At 34.4% G+C, this 14,036-nt stretch overlaps 1 protein-coding gene across 2 annotated transcripts in view; it reads left to right on the top strand.

Moving 5' to 3' along the window:
• Positions 1-14,036, top strand: part of XIRP2 (xin actin binding repeat containing 2) — an 84,578-nt gene that overhangs the window by 47,394 nt on the left and 23,148 nt on the right. For both annotated transcript variants that reach the window (XM_066233529.1, XM_066233528.1), the window contains one exon: positions 13,900-14,010. In XM_066233529.1, the coding sequence (XP_066089626.1) occupies positions 13,900-14,010 (111 nt within the window). The remainder of the gene's footprint in view (positions 1-13,899; positions 14,011-14,036) is intronic.

The following is a 14,036-nucleotide window of genomic DNA, read 5'->3' as shown; positions in this document are numbered from 1 at the left end:
CCCCTTCTGTAGGACAGGGCACATTATATACCAGCCACTAGATTGTTACCAACAGGGAGAGCCAAGCATTCAATCGACTTTCCTCATCTTCACGTACATACCAGGGCCCTCTAGAGACATCACTCTACTGTGCCATTTGACATACATTTCTTCAGAGGACAAGTTAAATAATTATGTTGCACAGTGTTCAGAAAAATTTGAGGAAGATTTCAATGAAGTCTGCTTTAGGCAAGGCTTCAGTCTGTGAGCCTAACATAAACGTTTGTACTGCTGTTCCAAAAATATAAGCAGGGTCTCCTCAAATCATATTTCCTTTGTTGCTTGTTTTTGTTTTTTTTCCTTTGGAGAATCAAAAAGTTTTTCTCTTTGTTTCTTAATTCCTTTTCTTTTTGTCTTTATTTTTTCTAAGCCTTTCATTACTAGAAAGTATAATATCAGGTCTAGTTACAGAAAATAGAGAAAGAAAAGCAATAATTTGTAGAAAGTAGGAAGTGTAAAAATATATGGATGAGAGAATTGTAGACATTTATATATAAAACTACTTTTCTGTGTCAGAATCAAATGCAAATATATTTATCTCCTCCTATAAAAACAGTAGTGAAATGGACAATATAATTTTTCAGAAAAGGCAGATTAAATTACTTAAATAAAATGATCATGAGCTTTATGTTTGTCCTTTATGCTTATTATTCTATCTCTTTTAATAATTTTGAGATATGGGATAAAATATTTACCTTTTCGTGTTTCCTAGACCACATGCTGGAAATAAGTTTTAAAGACCTATCATTTCTTCTTATTTAAAGCCTTTTTGAATCTCATTTGCTCTGACCCATCCTTGTCCAACAAACTGAAGCTTCAGTCATGAATTTCCACCAAGTGTGTGGGTGTTCTGTCTTTTACAATGCATTGGTAATTGGTAAGCTTAATTAGGACAAAATCTAGTGCAGGTCAAAGAGTATGTCCTTAAAATTTATTTTATCTGATGTATTTCTATAAGTCTATGGGAGTTAAATGGCTCAACTCTTATTACTTTCTGAGGTATGTTTTGATGTAAAATAAAACTACTTAAGCATCTACTTAAAGTGAATAATTCTTTCCCTTTTTGTAAGAATCTACTTTCAATTTGAAACCACTTTAATTTCTGTTATTAGTTTTTCTGTTGGTTGAATCTTTGCACTTGATAACCAATATTATATTGATAGAAATGATGATTCACTAAATTACCAACCCTAAAGAGGAAATAAAATGTGTAGCTACCTGATATAGTGTGAAAAATCTATTATGATTATAGATCCAGTGATATTTTTAAAATTAATATACAATAAAAATACTGCACATAATTATTAATTTCTGGATTACTTGAAGGCATTTCATAACTGTTCAGTTCTTCAGAATATTTTCTTATTTAAAGATTATGGTTCTCTTTTCTTGTTTCTACTTTATTTTTTTAATTAAATTTATTGGAAAAACATTGGTTATATAATTTTGGGTGTACAATTTTTATTTATTTTGTGTGTGTTCATTGTTTTATTTTTAATCTTATTTTAAAAATTATATTTAAAGGGGTGACATTGATCAATAAGAGTAGATAGGTTTCAGGTAAATATAAAATATTTCTATATCATTTGAACTATTGATTATGTTGTGACCCAAAGGGAAATCATTTTCCATCACCATGTATTTGCCCCTCTTTAATCTCTTCTTCCCACCTTCTCCCTCCTCCCCCTCCCCCTGGCAACTCTTCACTTTTATCTATGTCCATGAGTCTCAGTTTTATATCTCACCATGGGTGAAATCATATACGGTCATACCTCACCATATTGCAGTTCATTTTTTCCAGTCTCACTGTATTGCAGATTTTTAAATTGTATACTATACTTCTAATTTTTATCACGGATTTTTTACTATATTGTGGGATTTTGCGGTATATAGGTATTTTTATATATTTATTATTTTAATTATTTTTGTGGTAAAATAAGCATTTTCTAGCTTAAAAATTGTAAAGGTTTATAAGAGTATGGGGAGGGTTTATAAAGCCTTAATATATATATAAATAATAAAATTAATATAATGTTGCTACTTAGCAAATTTTCACCTATCATAGGGTATTCTGGAACCTAGCTCCCACGATAGACAAGGGACCACTGTAGTTCTTTGCTTCTTATGATTTACTTATTTCATTCAGTATAATGTTCTCAAGGTCCATCCATGTTGTTGTAAATGGCAATATGCCATCATTTCTTATGGCTGAGTAGCATTCCTTGTATATATGTACCACATCTATTTTATCTGATTCTCTATTGAAGGACACTTTGGCTGTTTTCATGTCTTGGCTACTGTGAATAATGCTGTGATGAACATGGGGGGTGTCTGTGTCTTTATGTACCAATGTTTTTGAGTTTTTTGGGCAGATATCTAGTATAATAGGGATTGCTGGGTCATATGGTCATTTTATTTTTAATTTTTTGAGGAACCACCATATTTCTTTCATAATGGTTGTATTAGTTTACATTCCTATCAGCAGTGAATAAGGGTTCCTTTTTCTCCATAAGCTCTCTCCAACACTTGTTATAACCTGTCTTGTTATTAATAGCCAATCTAACAGATGTGAGGTGATATCTCATTGTAGGTTTGATTTGCATTTCTCAAATAGGTAATGAAGATGAGCATCTTTTTATATATCTGTTGGCCATCTGTATGTCCTCTTGGGAGAAGTGTCTGTTCAGTTCCTCTCCCCATTTTTTAATTGGATTGTTTGCTTGTTGCTAAGCTTTGTGAGTTCTTTATGTATTTTGGATATTAACCCCTCATCAGAGCTGTTGTTTGCAAATATCATCTCCCATTTGGTTTGGTTGCTTTTTTGTTTTGTTGTCAGTTTCTTTTACTGTGCAGAAGCTTTTTAGTTTGATATAGTCCCATTTATTTATTTTTGCCTTTACTTCCCTTGCCTTTGGGTCAAATTCATAAATTGTTTCCTATGGCAAGGTCCTAAGTTTAGTACCTATGTTTTCTTCTGTATAATTTTATAATACATCATCTGTGTAATTCCTCATGTGTTCAGCTTACCACATGATGGAAAGTCTAGTCTCTCTTCATCACCAAATATTTGACCCACCCACCTTTACCTTCTTTATTCTCCCTCTACCCCACCTCTAATAACCACTATACTGTTGACTGTGTTCATGAGTTACTCTCCCTACTCCAGTAAACCAATATCTCTTGATCAAATTACCTTTCCTGTTTAAATCAGTCAGACTGTGATGCTTGAAATTGGAAACTAATAGTAGATTAAATCACTGTGAACTCTAGTGTCAGTTATTGAAAGATGAACTATAGAAAAACTGGATCAGGTGATCACAAAGTCACTTTATGGCTATGTCTCTATAAAAAATTTTCATGTCTTAGGGATTGGAATGATTTGGGAGATTTATAATATGCACAGGCACCTTTGTGGTTATCTCTCTCTGAATAACCTCCCATACACTTCAAATATACTACTTCTCAAGTGGGGAAAATGTATGTATTGGAACTTGCTCCTTTTTTAGTGTCTGGGTTTAATTCCATAATGAATAATTCATTGTAAAATTCATTGACATAGCCACAAACAATCTACTTTCAGTCAATCATTTATTTTTCTTTAGCCTTGTTTACTATGATACTGAGTTACTGGGAAAATTGCTGATGCAGTAAGTGTGTGATGAATATTTGTTAAGTGAAGATAACAACATGAATATAGCGCTTATGAAACAGCTTTTAACATATATTAACATATTTGATCCTCACAATTACCTTCTGAACTAGGGACTGTTATTAGTACTTTTCTTTTTTTGTACAGGAAATTGACACTTGGAAGGTTTAATTAACATGCAAAGAAAATGAGCAATGTGCTCCTAACCAGGAAGGCTAACTTGAGTCTGTACCTTTGTTTTTTCATTCAGCTGATAGTCATTAAGCACCACCATATGTCAAGTACCAAAGATTCAGTGATGAGTATGATATTATTTTGCCCTCAAGGAGCTCACTCTATCAGAGAGGCAGCCTTATAACAAATAATTGCAACTGCAATACAGTAGCTTCTATGAGAAAATATATATGAATTTTGTTGAGACACAAGGAAGTTATGATAAACTTTACTCTGAATAAAAAATTGTCAAGAAGGACATCTGAAGGCAGAGATTGCTTTAGCTGAGACTTAAAATCATTTTTTATGAATATAGAATTGCATTATAGGCCAAAAGAACAAGTTATGCAAAAGGTAAAATAGCATGATATATTTGGGAATATGGCGAGGCATAATTGAGGCATGAAGCCTGAGATGTAGGCAAAGTCCAGATAAGAGAGAACATTATATCCTATGTTAATAAATTTTTACTTTATTTTAAGGCAGTCAAGTACTGTTGAAGAAGCTTACAGAGGGGAGTAATATGAATCAATATGCATTTAAAAAAAGACTTTTATAGCTGTGTAGGATTGATATAAAGGGGGTCAAGGTTAGATAGAAGAATATATTTTAGGAGACTACCGAAATAGCAAACTAAATACATGAGGACTTAAATTGGTCAGAAGTTCTAGAGTAAAGAGAGCATAGACTCAAGAGATAATTGAAGTTAGAATTGGCAAGGCTTATAAATCAATTGAATGCTGGTGAGGGAGAGGTAGTAAGAAGAGGTATAATCATTCTATTTCTCTGTTTAGGGTTGCATTAATTAACAAGATACATGTTACCTCTTGCTTCCTTTTTCTTTAGAATATTTTTAGTCTTTTTGTAAGCTTTCTCCTTGCAATTTCACTCATCCTTGAGACTAAGTTTTAGCCTCTTTTATTGTCCTTTTATGTTTATTTATATCCTAGTGCCTCTTTGGTTTTAGATGTTTTATGTCTCTGTTAGATTGAAGTATTATACATAGACATATGTGTGTGTGTTTGTGTGTGTATATATATATATATCTTTAACATACATATACATAAAACTTCTGGAAGACATCCTTTACTACAAATTGAATGTCTTTTATATAGCCTGCTTTTTAGTTTGTAAAATAAATATTATTTCTATAACTAATATATTTAATGGCCCTGTTGAGAGTTTATCTTCTATGTATTCTTTTTATGAATCTTCAGCATTTTTGTACACTAGAATATGACTCTATAATACATTTTGAAAAGAGGAGGACATTCAATATTCTAGGAATTAAAGCTGTCATTGCTTATTCAGAAAACTCTTTTTATAAAGTCATATATTTCTACATTTAAATTAAGTGTTTTTAAAAGATAGGTTTTTCTCTTTATGGCTAAAAATGACTGAAACATAATTGTTTTGAGTCAAGAAAAAGTTGAAATTAACTGAATGAAGACACTTCTCATATATTTATATAATAAGCCTGCATAATTCATGAATCAGTACATATAATAAATATTGTCTCAAGAGAATTTCAAGCTAACTGAGCTTTTATAGTCTATTAAATCTATCTATCTATCTATATATATTTATATTGTTTGAAGATATAGAGATAGAAAGATAGATAGATAAATGATAGGTAGATAGAGAGATAGATAGATAGATAGATAGATAGATAGATAGATAGATGATAGATAACGGATAGAAATATAACCTTAGAAACTCTTATTAAAACAATATTGACAATGTTATGGAAATGCTTGATGTTTAATAGTTGTTGGTTGAGCAAATAAATGCATAAGTAAAGTGATATAAGATCCCTCATGTTTGGGGATGCAGTGATTTTAAAGAAAAAAGTCACTACCTTAATTTTTATTAAATGTTTTTCATCACCACCGGTCTCTTTGGGCCTAGCAATCCAACTAGTACACACTCATAGTTTAGGCAGGGCTACAACTAAACCATATAAAACTGAAGGCTTCACTTCTGAGTATATGTAGTTATACAAAAATCATGAATGGTGGGAATTCCAGTCAAGATGATGGCACAGGGAAATGCAGTTTTCAGAGCCTCCCACAATCAAATCGAAGTTACACTGAGTTACAAAACAGCTATCATTCAAAACTGCCAGAAATCTAGCTGAACAAAAGTCCTGTAACTAATATATAGTGACTGGTAAGAGAGGTGGAGATGTGGAGGTGTTCTCATAACCACATGTGGTGGTTAAAAATCAAGAGAGATATCTCATCTGTGGAAGTACCTCTTTATAAACGGGGAGGGGGTGTCCCAACCCCACACCAGGCCCCCTCAGCCTGGGCTCTCAGTGCTAGGAAGGGAAGTTCTCATACCTTCTGGCTCTGTGAAAACCAGCAGGAATTGTGGCTGAGTGAATGAGACAAAAGGCTGCTGTAGTCCCTGGTGTTCCTTGTAAAGGGTCGGCACACAGACTTAGTCAGACTCACTCTGAGTTCCAGCACTGGAGCGGCAGCTTGAAAGCTGCCGGGGACAAATGGAAAGGGACTGAATTGTCAAGCCTCAGAACAAGGGCTAGAGGGGCAGCTTTCTCCCAGACAAAAGTGCTGGCAGAGGCCATTGTTCTTTTGTTTGGCCCTCCCACAACAGAGGCAGCAGGTGGGTGCCATTTCTGAGTATCCATCAACTTGGCTCACACTCTTTTTCCTACTCTAATAATTCCCTGAGACCCAATGTACAGGCTCACCCAAGCTATTTTTAGTGGCTTTTTCATACAAACTGACTGTCTTGGCTTATGCTGCAGACTTTCCTAAATCTTTCAAAGGTTCACAAACCACAGACAAGCAGCGTCTGGCCTCTACCTACCCCATACCTCTTGCTAAGCGGCCTCAGGCCTGGCACTTGCTGCAGCTAGACAATTCCAGGCACCTCCAAACCTAGCACAATTAGTAACCATCTGCAAATCACTTTGTACCTCCTGCTAGATGGCCCCAGGCAGAGCACAGGCAGCAGCTGATGTTGGTCTGCACCTCCTGGGAGGCTCCAGAACCAGCTCAGCTGTGGACAGCTTCAGACTGTGCCAAAGCACCAGCCAACTACCTCCGTTATCAACACACTCAAGGGGGAGACTAAGCAGGCACCAGAGCCCCACTGAAGAGTATTTTCCTCCATGGGGATCAGCCCTTGAACAGCATGTCCTGTACTGTGATCGCTACCAGTTCTCACAGCTGATCAGCCTCAGGGTAAATCCCTTCCATTGACAGCAATCAGGGCTCAATTAAGAGAGGAAGGTGCACACAGCCTACACAGGAAGTATTCCTGGACTGATCAGCTTGGGTGACTGCAGAAGTTGTGCCACTGGACCCTGCAGGACACTTACTACATAAGGTCACTCTACCAAGACCAGGAGACATAGCAGCTCTACCTTATATATAGATACAAACAGGGAAACAGCCAAAATGAGGAGACAAAGAAACATGTTCCAAATTAAAGAACAGAACAAAATTTCAGAAAAAGAACTACACAAAATGGAGACAAGCAATCTATCTGATGGGGAGTTGAAAACACTAGTATAAGGATACTCAATGATCCCAGTGAGAGAACTTCAACAAAGAGGTAAAAACATCAAAGTGGAGATGGAAAACATAAAAAAGTACCAGTCAGAAATGAAAACTATACTAACTGAAATGAAGAATATATTATAAGGTGCAGTAGATTAAAGAGAGAGACAGAGAGAGAGAATCAAACCAAAATTTTGAAAGATAAGGAAGCAGAAAACACCCATCAGAATATCAAAAAGAAAAAAGAATCCAAAAAAGCAAGAACAGTTCAAAGAGCTTCTGAGACAACTCCAAATATACCAATCTTTGCATCTTGGAGGTATTGAAGGGAGAAGAGGAGAGTAAAGGAACTGAAAACCTATTTGAAAAATAATGAATAAAAACTTCCCTAATCTGGTAAAAGAAATTGACATACAAATCCAGGAAGTACAGAGAGTTCCAAACAAGGTGAACCCAAAGAGGCCCACACCAAATCATAATTAAAATGCAAAAGGTTAAAGACAAAGAAAGAATCTAAAAGCGGCAAGGGAAAAGCAGTTAGTTACCTACAAGTGAGCTCCCATAAGACTGTCAGCTGATTTCTCAACACAAGCTTTGCAGGCCAGAAGGGAGTGGCAAGCAATATTCAAAGTGACAAAAAGCAAGAACCTACAAGATTACCCTACCCAGAAAATACCATGATTTTACTTAAATATAGAATCTAAAAAAAGAAAATAACAATATAAATGGGCAAGCAGAACAAAAACAGACCCATAAATATAAAGAACATTTCTGTGATTGCCAGATGGGAGGGTGTTCATGGAATGGGTGAATAATGTGAAGAGATTAAGAAATACAAACTGATAGTTACAGAAGTCATAAGGATGTAAGGTACAGCATAGGGAACATAGCCAATAATATAATAATAACTATGTACCAGATTTATCAGGGTGAGTATATAATGTCTAATCACTGAAACTAATATAATATTGTACATAAACTATAATTGAAAAATTAAAAAGATTAAGAAAATATTTACAATTTTCTTTATTCTTCCTTACCCTTAATATTTTCCCCTATTTGTGTAAATTAAAAATAATATAAAGTATTGTGTTTTATCATAATCATAAATATCTCAACTTATTTTTTTGATGTCACAGTACTTGTGTCCAATGACTTCTACTTCTACATGATGGTTAGAAGCTCATCAGATTCATCCACTCAATAAATAATTCACTAAAAAAAAATAAAAAATAGCATACAAACTAGTTTGTTTAGCACCATGAAGATCTTTTTATTAAAAGGCTATTTGAAAATACGTTTTACTATTTTAAAAGGTATTTTACTTTTGTTTATGTGATTTGTGCCTTTGTGTACATTTTGGTTTCCTGATACAGGCTTCTCTTCCCTCTGGTGATCTCGGCTACTCTTCACAACATCAGAGCACTCCCCATATTTTTTCATAGATGTTCTAATCACTTGCAACTTCATCAAGAGGCCTTTTTCTAACTACACTTCTTAGTGTGATTGACATGTTATTGGTACACATATTAGCTTCAGTAATTCCACGTACCAATTATGAAATGTTCAGGATCAAAGATTGTCAGTTGAAATACCAAAAAATAATAGCCTATTTTAGAACCTTCATTTTTAAACTATATTTTTATAAAATCATAAAATTTTTACACTCCATGGGGAAAAAAATGTGACTCTTTGCCCATGCATTCACTCCTTGATATTTTGGGTTTATCTAATATATACCAGGAAGCTAAACACTGAGATTTGAGAATCCATGAGTTCAGTAAAGGAGAGTTTCATATCATCCGATAACAACTGTGAAATGTGACAGATGATAGATGTGTGTACTAAGAGAACAAAATACCAAAAAAAAAAAAAAGTTTTTAAAAAGCAGAAATAGTTAACTCTGTCTAGAAAATTTGGGAAGGTTTAAAAAAATAATATTTTAGCCAAGACTTCAAAATTGTGGAAATAACTATAAAAAAGCCTCAACTTGAAGCTTAAATTCTAAGGATAACAAATTTTATACTGTATATTTTATGCTGTAAATTTTTTTAAAAAATAAAGAGGAAAAATTCAAGGCAAAAGAAATATGTTTGAATTTGAATATATCCAAATTTAGACAAACATATATAATATATCAATCACCAATTTTTATGCTTATCACTTAAAAAAATTAACTAATTATTCTTTCAAATGTTGAATACATTAACATTTTTGCTAACATAAATAGCACATTTTTGGAATTGTTTATGTCTCTTTGACAAAGATGAGCATAACATTAATAGATCATAAATCTCTAGTTTTATTAAAAATGAGATTGGTGATGGGTAAAATTGCTTAATTACCTGCATTGAGCATGAAATGTTTTTTCCACTCGAGTGAGGCTGTTATCATTAACTATTCTGCTAGACTTCATCACATTTTTTTTCTAGGATTCAAAATAATAGTGAGTCACCATAAAACAAAAGTTTGTACCTTTCTTTTCTTGTTCATTATACTAGAATGAGTTTGCATTTCTTTGGTAGAAATGTACATCTTTTTCTATAATAATAACAACAATGGCAGGTTGGGTAGTCATATTGTAAACTCTTTCCTGGGCTGTAGAAATCTCCTTAGAAGAAGTGTATATCAAGGATAGATTTTTGTAACATACTTGGCTAATACATGAGCTGACATCAGATTGGTATGAGCTATGCAAATATCATGATATTGTTTTGCTATTGTGCCATATTTTCTCCTTTAGATTCCAAAATCAGAGTACATATATCATCTGTTTTTCTTTCCTTTAATGAGTGAATGAGATGAATAAACCAAGTTTAACTGTGATTTAGTGATTTACTCAAGAGTAGGCCATACCTAGTAGAGAAGGGAGTAGTACTAATCCCCCATTCTGACTCCGGCTTAATCTGCCTGTGACAAAAACTGCATTTTGTCTCTTGCAGCCTTATCTATATTTGAATTTAATTTTAAGGAACCAATTTCATGAATTGTTTTGGGTAAAAAATATATATATTTTTTTTCTGGCAAGAATTCTTATTTATTTGTTTATTTGTAGTATTATTATTATTTTGAGAGAGAAGAATATCAAGCTGTTCCTGTATATGCCCTGACCAGGGAATCGAACCCACCACCTCTACACTCTGGGACAGTGCTCCAACCAACTGAGCTATCTGTCCAGGGCTTTATTTATTTATTTATTTATTTTCAGTTTTTTACAAAGACAAAGAGAGGAAGGGAGAGAAAGGGGAGGGCGGAGGGAAGCATTTGTTGTTCCATTCAGTTGTGCATTTTTTGGTTGCTTCCTGTGTGGGCCCTGACTGGGGATCAAACCCACAACCTTGTTGTGTTGGGACAATGCTCTTAATTGACTGCTAACCTGACAGAGCAAGAATTCTTTATTACATTTTATTTGATTAATTTGATTTCTTCCTGAGCATTATGATGTTTCATCCTTTTACCTAAGCCTACATACACTCTATAGATACCAGCAATTGGGAAGAATAAAAGTCAGACTTAAAATCCAAATAAAATAGTTTCAAAATGATGGAAACACAATCTTGCAGTATTTTAAGACAGTCTTTAAAATACTGTATAAATTTAAATTAGTATAAATTTAAATTATACTAACCAGAGGGCAGTAAAATTGATGCATTGAAATGAATATTTCAAACTTATTAACAATTATAGTTCTATTTAGTAATAGCACATAAGTGCTAATGGAAACTTACAACTCTAAACTTGTACTGTCTATGTTGTATCATCTCTTACAGGAAAATACATATAAAGGTGATAGGCACAGAGAGTTTTTATTCAGTTAGATATATATTAAGCATAAAATGTTTGCCATGAAAATGATAATTTTTAAAATGTGTCAAAGATACATTTAGGTACTCCCAACATTTTATATTTGTCTTTTTCAACACATAGATTGACATCGCTGCCTTCATTCTTTCAGCCTGATGATTAGCAACAACTATAAGAATCTAAAATATCTAAGAGTTCCAGGCAGGTTTTTTAAAATGTCAACTTGGTGTTAAATATGAGTGAGTGATAGCAACAGTGTCTAACTGCCACGCACATGCCCTGACTAAAAAGGTTTTCTGCCATTTTGGAATGTGAGCCCAGTGTTATTAGATCTTCAAAGTTTTCAAAAACAGGCAAAAATCTTAATTATTATGGGTGTTAACTTTAAAAATTAAAAACATTGAGTGGGGCAAATAAGTATGCCTCTGGGTCAGAGCTTGTCCCAGGACCCTCTAGATGTAGATACGATTCTATAGCAATGATCTTGGTACTGGTTAGGTGCCCACTCTCCTTTGTTCTTGCACTGTCTAATTAACTAGTACTTCCTATTTCTCCATATGTCATAAGAAAGCCATAGAACAATCCTATTCTATCCCGATATACAGGAAGACTTGTCCCAATTCTAAACAGTTGTCATGCAAAGAGTTGATATTTACACCCATGCATTTCTTCTATCTGAAATCTTCAGTGATTGTTATTGTTTCCTACAACCTCCGGCTTTTGATATCCTTAAGTAAAACTTGATTATGCAAAGCTCCTTATTATGTAGAATTATGATTCTTTCTATTTAAAGCAAAGAATATGGTTTATTTATTTTATATACTTCCTCTTGAGAAAGTAAAACACATTTTGTTCATTATTCTATTCCCAGTTTTCAAAACATTATATGGCAAATGGAAGGCTGGATGAAATTAAATTATTAACAGGCCCTGGCCGGTTGGCTCCGCGGTAGAGCGCCGGCCTGGCGTTGTGGGGGACCCGGTTCGATTCCCGGCCAGGGCACATAGGAGAAGCGCCCATTTGCTTCTCCACCCCCACCCCCTCCTTCCTCTCTGTCTCTCTCTTCCCCTCCCGCAACCGAGGCTCCATTGGAGCAAAGATGGCCCGGGCGCTGGGGATGGCTCCTTGGCCTCTGCCCCAGGCACTAGAGTGGCTCTGGTCGCGGCGAAGCGATGCCCCGGAGGGGCAGAGCATCGCCCCCTGGTGGGCAGAGCGTCGCCCCTGGTGGGTGTGCCGGGTGGATCCCGGTAGGTCGATGCGGGAATCTGTCTGACTGTCTCTCCCCGTTTCCAGCTTCAGAAAAAAAAAATTATTAACAGAAGTTTGCTATTTTATTATTAATTAAGTAAATTTTTCTTTAGCACAAACTATGTGCCAAGCATGTTATTAAATATTATTTGATAGGTGTGGGTTATTCACTTGTGCTAGAAAACCATTCTGCTTGGGCAAAAAAATTACACTTATCTTGAATTTAATGAGATATAATCTACATTGTTTCAGCTTTATTGGGGTATATTTGACAAAATTTTAAGACATTTAAAGTGTACATCATGATGATTTGATATATGTATGTATACATTGTGATCTCTTTCATCTCATTAAATAACATATCCAGTGAAATGTAATCTACATTTTAAAGTGTGAACCAACATTTTTGCCTTCAATTCTGTGAAGAACTTCTGGGAGGGTATCAACTTTTTTTTTTTCCTTAATTTTTCTTTGTACAAAAGTGTAATAAATCAGATTGTAGTATATATCATTAAGTAAATGTCTGACTGCCACTTGGATAATCAGAACTTTAACATTTATACCAAATGCACTAAGTGGGAAAAGCCACTACAAATTCACTAGCAAAAAAGAAAAAAAAAAAAAAAAAAAACAATGTCACAAGTAAAGATTTCATGAACTGATTTTAAATTTATCTTTGGTTTAAAGAATTAGCATTTGATAGCTTAAAACTAACTCCATGTAAAACATAAACAAAACAAAACTTCAGCATTCTTATTTGACTAATAGTAATAACGATGCACCTTTGCTCACTTGGCTATTCTCTCCCAAGTCAAATTTTTAAAAACCAGACCTCAAAATCAGTATTTGTTAGCCATGTAGATATCAAGATGAAAGTGAACACCCAACTTCAAATGAGTTCAAACATGTGTTCTCAGAGAGTGTTCTGTCCTAAGATTTTTAGCAGTATGTCAACTACCTCATCATATCTGTCAATCAGTCATCAATCAAGATTCTTAAAAGTGGGAAGGGCTAGGAGTAAGATGAGAAAATCAGAGAGACTGCAGTGTAAGACACTCTCAGCCTGATAGAGGAGGGGACCATAACCAAGGAAAATGGGTACTCTCCCGAACTGCAAAAGACAAGGGAATGTATTCTCCCCTAGAGTTGTGGAAAAGAATGCATACCTTCTAACAACTGCTGATGCCTAGTGAGACCCATTCAGAGCTTCTGACCTAAATAATCATAAGATATTAAGTTTGAAGCCACTAAGTTTGTGACAATTGGTTACAGCAGCCAAGCAAACGAATACACTGAGGAGTCTTGTTTTTCAGAAGCCTCTGTCACTGAAATTGCATTCACAAAAAAAGTTAAAATTTTCAGACTTTTCTTCAGGTATTGTTTATTCATCCATCCATTCATTTATTCATTTGTTTTCAGGAGGTAATCCGTAGCAGCCAGCTTGACATTTCAAGAAGCAGCCAGGAAATGGAAAGAAATGAACAAGAAGCTTCCAAAGCACACAAAATGGATGTTCTTGGAACAGATATGGTAACTACTTAGAAAGATATTACTTT

This window comes from Saccopteryx bilineata, chromosome 5, assembly GCF_036850765.1.
Source record: "Saccopteryx bilineata isolate mSacBil1 chromosome 5, mSacBil1_pri_phased_curated, whole genome shotgun sequence".
Taxonomy (NCBI): domain Eukaryota; kingdom Metazoa; phylum Chordata; class Mammalia; order Chiroptera; family Emballonuridae; genus Saccopteryx; species Saccopteryx bilineata.
This window is presented reverse-complemented; position numbering and strand designations above follow the sequence as displayed.